The sequence below is a fragment of the Passer domesticus genome, chromosome 6 (assembly GCF_036417665.1).
Source record: "Passer domesticus isolate bPasDom1 chromosome 6, bPasDom1.hap1, whole genome shotgun sequence".
Lineage (NCBI taxonomy): Eukaryota > Metazoa > Chordata > Aves > Passeriformes > Passeridae > Passer > Passer domesticus.
Window position 1 is genome coordinate 25,593,173 of NC_087479.1, and position 8,436 is coordinate 25,601,608.

Below are 8,436 nucleotides of genomic sequence, written 5' to 3' on the forward strand. Positions count from 1 at the left end.
TGACGGCGCCCGGCCACGAGCCGCGATCCGGGGCAAACCCTTTCGAGCAGCAGAAAGCGCCTCGGCCAGGGGAGCGGCGCCGGGCGGAGCGGGGCAGGGCAGCGCTGGGCAGGGCGGCTCAGAGCAGCCGCGCCGCCATCGCGCCCCGGCCTGACGCTGGTGCTCCGAGCCGCGGAGGGGCCGCCTCGCCCGCAGGCAGCCAGCCGGCCGCTGCCGGGGCCCGCCGAAGGGGCTGCCCGGGGCTGCGGGGCGCAGGGCAGACACCCGCAGCCCGGCGCTGCCGCCCTCTCCGCCCTGCGAGCCACCGGACCCGCCGCCTGCGGGCCCTACGCGGCGGGGGCCGGCCCAGCGCGGCCGGCGGTGGCACGTGGTGGCGGCGCGGCCCATGTGACCGGCCCTCCCCGGCCGCTGCGGCTCATCCCCCGCCCGGCCGAGTCCCCGCCCGCCTCGCCCCCAGCGCAGCGCAGCGCTCTCTGCGTGCAGCAGCCCCGCACCGCAGGCAGCCGCCGCCGCCCCGGGACCCGGCGCCATGGTAAGGGCGGCGCGGCGCGGACGGGCGGGGAGGGCGGTGCGGGCGCTGGCGCGGCCCGGCGGAGCCGAGCGAGGCTGAGCAGGGCAGGCCCGGCCCGGCGCGGCCTCCGGCGGCCATTTTAGTCTAATTTTAGCCGGGTGCGGGGGGAAGGGGACGCGGGAGCGGCCGCGGGGCAGCTGCGGGCGGCGGGGCTGGGGCCGGGGCCGGGGGCCGGGGCCTGGACCGGGCGGGCGGCGCGGCGCTCCCTGCGGCCCCGCCCGGGCGTGCGAGTACCCGGCGGTGCGGTGAGGGGCGGTGGGCGCGGAGAGAAGGGTCCCGCACTCGGCCCGAGGAGCCGCCGCCCGGCCGCCTGGTGCCCGGGCCCGAGGAGCGGCCGTGCGGGAGCGCTGGGGCCGGGGCGCGGTGCGGCGGGCGCGGGCGGCGGGCGCGGGCGGCGGGGTTCCCTCCGTCCCCGCGAACAAAGCGCGAGAGGGGCCCGCCGGCCCCCGGGGACAAAGCCGGCGGCTCCCTGCGAGCCGCGCACCTGCCTTCCCTCCCGGGCAGCCTGCGCTGGCAGCGCCTGCCTCGGCAGATGTAATTGCTGGACCGAGAGCAAGGGCGCTGCAGATGGGCTGAGCTCGCTTGCTCACTCGCAGCGGGGCTTGCTAAATTATTTTCATTTTGCCTGGAGCTCCCTGTTTGCCCTGCCGGTGTTTTGTTTCCTTGCTGGTTCAGGCTCTGGTTTTGAGCGGCTTGCGACCCTTATGGGGAGCTGTACAGTTGTAATCGGTATTTTTATGTGAACGAAGAGCAGTCAAACAATACTCCCGCAGCAGTTTGAAGTAAAATTCGGGAGTTCTTAAGGCGCGGTGTTGAAGCTGACACAATGCAGAAAACATTTGTGCTGCTTGTAGAGCCTTACCTCACTCAACAAAATGAGAGTCATGACAGCGCTGGATGTGAGCTGCTGCTGTAGCGTTTGCTCTACTAAAAGAAAAAAAGCCAACAAAAATCTACCCACCAAAACCCCACCCCCTCCTATCCCAACCGAAAATTACAAACTCCTCTCCTGTGTTCAGTGCCTACCCCCTCATCACTCCCTCTTCCCCTCCCCCCAAATAAGCCAAATGCATGATAAGGTAGAGGAAAACTGTGTGAGTAGTACAGTTGTGTGACTGGTTGTATGAAACTGCTGTCCAGAATTGCAGCTGAAAATGCTGAGATCTACAACAAGAAACTACTGAATTCATGCCTCCTGTGTATCCCCTGCTCCAGTCCTACAAATATTACTAAATTCATAGTGTGTTCAGGTTGAGTATAGTATTTTTATTCTTACGGGGGCAGGCAGACTTCTTTATCTAGCACTGTGGGCTATCATCTTCTTCTAGTGAGTGTTAATTTTTGCTGTTTAAGTTATTCCTTTGATCTCATTTTACAGGCTTCTGGAGTAACAGTGAACGATGAAGTCATAAAGGTTTTTAATGACATGAAAGTAAGGAAATCTTCAACCCCAGAAGAGATTAAAAAAAGAAAGAAAGCTGTTCTCTTCTGCTTAAGTGATGACAAAAAACAAATAATTGTAGAGGAGGCAAAGCAGATATTGGTTGGTGACATTGGTGATACTGTGGAGGACCCCTACACAGCCTTTGTGAAGTTGCTACCTTTGAATGATTGCCGATACGCTTTGTATGATGCCACATATGAGACAAAGGAATCTAAGAAAGAAGACCTGGTATTTATATTCTGGTGTGTGAAAGCAAAGCTTGCTGTCAAAATTGAATATTCTGGAGCTACCGCTGGATGACTTAGTAACTGTTTTGTTGTTGGCTTTTTTCTTTAAAGGGCTCCTGAAAGTGCACCTTTAAAAAGCAAGATGATCTACGCAAGCTCTAAAGATGCCATTAAAAAGAAATTTACAGGTATGGACCTAAAAATGTTTTTCTCCTTAACCACTGTGCCATTTAGTTGTTGAGGTTCTCACAAGTACATTGTTGTCCATCTGTCTTTCAGGTATTAAACATGAGTGGCAAGTAAATGGTTTGGATGATATTAAGGACCGTTCAACACTTGGAGAGAAATTGGGAGGCAACGTGGTAGTTTCACTTGAAGGAAAACCCTTATAAAAAGACAGACAAGTGCCATCTGGATCTAAGGAGCTTCCATTTCTGCAGCTCGTTCAATTGGAATAGTATTAGTCTCCCCATCCCCTCCCCTCCTCAAAAAATAAGTCCCTTCCCCACTGCCCTGAAGGAGATGTCATTGTTAAGCAGTCTACCAGTGATTGCCATTAGACTGTTTAATCCTGGTAGTTGTATGTAGGATTCAAGGAATGCTTTCACGTCATACTCTTGGCCAAAACTGACGTTGCAGGCATTCCTTGCAACATGTTCAATGAATGTGATAGTTAATGTAAATAGTCTAGCAGACAGCAAAGGGTAAGCTAATCGAATGCCTTGAAAGTATTGTCCACTGGTCGGATGGTAGACTCTCTACAGTATTACTTACAGTTGCACTTGATTGCAGTTCCATGAGGCTCTTGTGCATTCATACACCTCACCTGCCTTGACAAGCCTATTTTTGTGACATGGCAGCACACAACACTATGCATTTAAAGCACTTTTTTGTAATATGTTTGACCTGCCCCCCGCCCCCCAAGGAATGCCAATTAAGTTGCTGTAACTGTGTCATCAAATTATTGTAGTACCTCAGTTTCATTCCTGTTACATGCATATCTTTATAAATGAAGTAGCTGTTACGATGCCTTTCGTTTTCCATTGAATGTACACTACTGAACAGGAGTAGAAGTTATCTGTTTACCATGTGAGTCTTGAAACACTAAAGTTTTGTAAAACATCAGTCATGGTGGCAATTTCTGTATTAAAAAGAGCCTTAAATGGAACCTTGTTCTTTGAGATCAAAAATGGCCACGTTGCAATAAAACTTGTGGCTTATTACAGAACGTTGCCTTGTTTTCATTGGAAAATAATAGTTTTTAAGTGTTTAAGCATATTTCAAATAACTTCTGTGGAAAGTATTGTAAAGGTAAACAATCATTAATCTCATCTTGAATAATGCAAGTTTTTAATACTGACTTAGGCACTGCTTTACAATACTTTGTGGCTCTGTTCTGGCCGTTGAATAAAGGACCTGCTCCTAGTTTACCATAAAGTAAAGAAGCTACCACTACTGGAGACCATTAGTTCCATGAAACACTTATGTCAGAAACTTAAAAAATACAAAGTAATTAACCATGCAGTGTGTTTTGTACCTGAATGTTCTTAAAGTTCTACATGGCAGAGTAAAACCTTGCACGAGTTTTTACAGCTTGCTGTGTTTCTGGGTAAGATGATGTGTAATAACAGTTACATGCAGAGTAGGAAGCGGGGAAATAATTTTTATTTCTTGAGTGTTACGGTTAGACCGACTCAGTACAAGAATAAGCCTAAATGAACTGTTCTACTTGTTAGTTTCTATGTAAATAGAACTGGAAAGTGTTTGCCACTACTGAGGCTTGCATAGGGGACGTGTTTTGGCTGGGAGCCAAATAATGCTCTCCTTATAGAGAATTTGATCTGCTCTGTGTGAGCAATCCTCCGTTAGCCAGAGCTATTTATGGCAAACACATGCTTTTGTATCTTGTCATCGTTATCCACAAATGGCAAAACTGGACATGATTCTCCTGGTATGCATAAAGGAGCGCTGTTAGGCAGCCACTGGCAGCTGAACTGTACATGCTGCTAGAAGGAATGCTCTTTTATCATTACCTTATTTTAAAAAGTTGGTAGAGTAGAACTGTGGAGCTTTTAAATGCAGGCTCTTTATGTTCAGTCCATAGCCCTTTTTCAACAAAGAAGCAGATAATAATCCAAATACTTTCTGTCTTTTTTTCCCCCCCGCAATAGTTTAAGTAACCTAGTGGTACTGTGTTTAGGCTCTCTTGTCCTGTAGAACTTTAAGACTTTATTTCAGGCTTCTGGCTATCCCTATGACTTGCACACTTCATTGTGTTTGCTGTTCTATGTAGACTAAACTTTACTAGAATTTAAGTAAAAAGGCATGATGACCACTGACTTACTAAGTGTATTAATGAGTCTTGGTTTTGTTCTACAAAACTCTCCTTTCAGGTACCTTTTAAGATTGCAAAATAACTGATGGTATGCATGTTGTCTAGATGAAAAAAAAAAAAACCCACAACTTTTTATTCCTCAAAATAGTCCATTTCTGATCATTCACGTTGTATGCAAAGCCCAGTTTAATGTAAAGATCTTTGTGCTTTATGTTTAACTTGAGCTCAGTACAGTAAAATGAAATTATCTTTTAACTGCATTTTCACAAGGAATAAATTGTTTCTTTAGAAAAAGCCAAAATGGAAAATGTTAAATTTTAATAAACCATTTGAATTTTCATTTTAGACAGTAAACTTTTTTTAAGGAGTACCGTGTTTAAATTTATTGTTTGTCTTTGCTGCAGTCCGGAAAAATATCTGTGGCTTCTTAGTTGAATATTATGAGGTTTTTTTTTTTTTTTTTAAACTAGCTTAGGTGTATATTCACTCAGTCTGACTAGCTATGAAATTGAAGCACAAACTGTCTTTATGTAAGATTCCTACCAAATTAAAGTTTTGGATCCAAAAGGATCAAGCCTTCAGTTTGTTCTTGAAATGAATGACTGACTGACTGATGTGAGGTCCAATTCAGATGGCTCGATTTTAAAAAAAACAAAAACAAAAAAACAAAAACCAATAAAGTGCTACAGAACTGTTACTGTTTGAATTATAAAACAAATGAGAGACAGCTGGCATCTGTTCCAAAATGGTTTGTCAGCTGTTGTTTTCTGTCATTATGCAAAATGGTGAGGGCCTCATTGTGATCAAGAAGTGGAGGAAAATCCTCTCAAGTTGAATATCTTCTGTGTATCTCTGTGTAGACGTGACTTTTGGATATCTTGGCCTCAGTTATTTTATTGATAAAGAAATGTTAAATAAATTTTTCATGAGAGTAGCTTGTGCAGAGATGGCATTTTTTTTCTAAAAAATTTCAAAGCCAGCAATTTTGTTTGATTTGGTAAATCCTGGAAGAGGTATAGATAGATGGGTTTGATTTCTCTGAAAAGGGAACTCAATCCAAAACTAGAGTATGTAAGTGAGGTTTATGCTTGTGGCGATTTTAGAAGTGCAAAGCTTAAGTTTATATGGACTTGAGTGTAAAAATCGCTCCTAGTCAGATCATGAAGCGGAGTTTGAGTATGCTCTGTTAAACCCAAAGTGTTTCGCTAAGTGGAAGACTTTCCCTTCTCTACCCTTCCCTCAAAACAAGTGATGGAATACAGTGATTGCCACAATTTGATAATAAGCTTTACTCTCTTATGCCAATTCCAGTATAAACCAAATTTTCATGTCTGCCTATTTTTTATAAACTTCTGTAAGTCCCCTTTAGTTTGTGGTGGCGAGTTAATGATTGTAGAGTGAAAACACGGCACTAATGGTGGATCAGAGATCATCAATGTAGCACCTGTCTATTGAACTTCTTTGAAATATTTCTGATTTTGAAAACCTGGTATAAATAAAATTAATTTAAATGTCTTCAGTTGTTGAGTTTGTTTGTGTGCTAGACAGCACCTACGCTAATCACTTTGTTCCCTTTGGACTGGGAGCAGCCCAGATACTGTGAAAGAAGCTGTGGAATACCTGGATTTTTAGGTTTCATCTGCTGCCCATTCAGTTCAATACCCAACAGTAGCAAAAGCCAGCACTGGTGGCTCTGGAGATGGATATAAAGAAATTTTTAGTGGGCTGGTTCCAGATAACCTTTTTCTTTTGTTCGATCCCAGCTCATGTGTTCAGGAAATTAGATGGCTTTTATATAGTAAATGTAAAAAAGTATGTTTACACTGGCAAGTCATTTCTAATACAGGGAAGGAAGTGAACTGATGTAGTGTGAAAAAATTGACTCTATGAAGAAAGATCAAAATATCACCGTTTTGGTGTCAGTGGCATGTCTCTTGTTGATATAAGATTTCTTGGATCTAGGAATATGTTATCTGGAATAGTTAATGTTATAAACAAAGCTGTGAAGAAACAGCTTCATTGGATTCTCCAGGGAAGGCAGACTTTAACAATGTGCATTCAAAAACCCTTTACTGTTTGTCTAACATAAGCCTTCTCCATGGCTGTGGTGAACATACATAAGAATGTGCATTAAAAAGAATGAAAGGTCTCTGAAGTTTTTAAATAAAAATTACTGTGTTTACTAAATTCATATCCAGTGCTTGACCCTATTGAATTTGGACATTTTTCTGCCTCACCTCCCATGCTGTTGAATCTACAATAACCCCCATACATCTTACTCTTTCTTGAATTACTTATCTATGCGTTCTACTTGTAACCTCTGAAAAAAAAGTACAGCAGTAAAAATTAAATCTTTTCGTAGAATGTTCAAACAGGTGACATAATTTATGTTTGCTTAATGATTTCACAGAGTTGTCTTTTTACATTGTAAAGCTTAGAGAAAAACTGTGCTAATTTGAGGTACTGAAAGTAATTTTGACATTCCTAAGATTCTGTGATTGTCTTTTTAATAACTCATTGTAGGTTAATGTTTCTGTTGTCAGCTTTGCTTCATAATTATTTAGAAAACTAATGATTGGGGAAAAAAAGCTTGAAGGTGCTGCTGATTATTTTAGAAGTTTCTAAATGTCAATTTGGACTGTAAAATAATATACAAACTTCAATTTCCCACTGCTAGCCTAATTTTTATTCTTGTGTGTACAGGCTTAGAAATGTATGTGTAATCATGCCTCTCCTCTTCCAGCTCTTTATTTTTAAAAACAGCTGTGTCACTGCAAATCCCTACCACTGTCTTCTGTAAAGGTTTACAGACAATCTCCACTTGTACCTTTCAGTATCTGTTTTTCCTCTCTCTTGTTTGTGATTGTAGGAGTTTGGTTTAGAAAAACTAACCGCTGTAATATTGTGCCCCTTGAAACCTTTTCTATTATGCAGAAAGTTATAAAAGCATCAGTTAATCTCTGGTGAGCACAGCTGCAGGGTGTACATTGGCTTGGATTTTGAGAACCAGTTTAGAGAGCCTTATTTGTGTCTGCTTCCTCGTAGTGGCAGCACTGCTTTCATCTGTGACCTTCTATTAAAGCTGATGTGAGAGCTAAGCTTTTCTTCCATTTTGGCTGTTTCAACAGAAAATGGAATGTGCTTGTAGCAAACAAGGTGCAGAGAAGCAGAGAAGGTTTAGAAGCAGCAGGTTTTTCATAGAGACCTGTACATCTGGTGGGGGAGAAAGGGTTACAGCAGAGGATTTGTTTCCTTTTAATTTCAGTAGGAGTTTGCAGCTGTAATGACTGGGCTTATGTTATCTTTTGCTCTGCCTGAACATACTGATTCCACAGTCTCAACTGTCTCAATGCTTTCATGCAATGAAATGTGAACACACAGCTCTTTATCAGTGAAATGTGGTTAACTCCTACAAAAGTGAAGCCCTGCTACAGCAGTGCTCTTGGTTAGCCACGTCACATGGAGAGATGCACCTAAGCTGCATTTGAACAATCCTTTAAAAATGTGTGGGGTTTGATTACACCGAATACAATAATTATGCTATTACACGGGCACTGAGGATGAACGGATGTAGTTCTTAATTAGGTGACTGCAAGTGACAAATATAATTCTTGGTCATATTTTTGCATCTTAGCCCTGTTATTTAAGCATGACTTAAAGATGAAACACTTCCCAGTCCACAGAATTCATTGTCTGCATAAATTCTTTTAAGCAGCAGCAGCAGCATAATTTTAGCTCTTCACTGAATATACTGAGGCAGAATCTGTCACCTGAGGATTTTTAGTCGTCTGCTTGACAAATTCCTTTTGTAGTGCTGCATTATTTCTCTGCATCCACACTTCAAATTCAGTTCCCAGAA

At 43.7% G+C, this 8,436-nt stretch overlaps 1 protein-coding gene across 2 annotated transcripts; it reads left to right on the top strand.

Annotated features, from left to right (window-relative positions):
* Positions 1-374: 374 nt before the first annotated feature.
* Positions 375-6,092, top strand: CFL2 (cofilin 2). 2 transcript variants are annotated; one of them, XM_064423971.1, is made up of 4 exons: positions 375-532; positions 1,950-2,257; positions 2,354-2,430; positions 2,522-6,092. In XM_064423971.1, the coding sequence occupies exons 1-4, from the start codon at positions 530-532 to the stop codon at positions 2,632-2,634; spliced, it is 501 nt and encodes a 166-aa protein (XP_064280041.1). In that variant the 5' UTR covers positions 375-529; the 3' UTR covers positions 2,635-6,092. The 2 variants fall into 2 exon arrangements, with proteins under 2 accessions (XP_064280041.1, XP_064280042.1); XM_064423972.1 differs by lacking the exon at positions 375-532 and adding an exon at positions 979-1,821.
* The last annotated feature ends 2,344 nt before the right edge of the window (positions 6,093-8,436 follow it).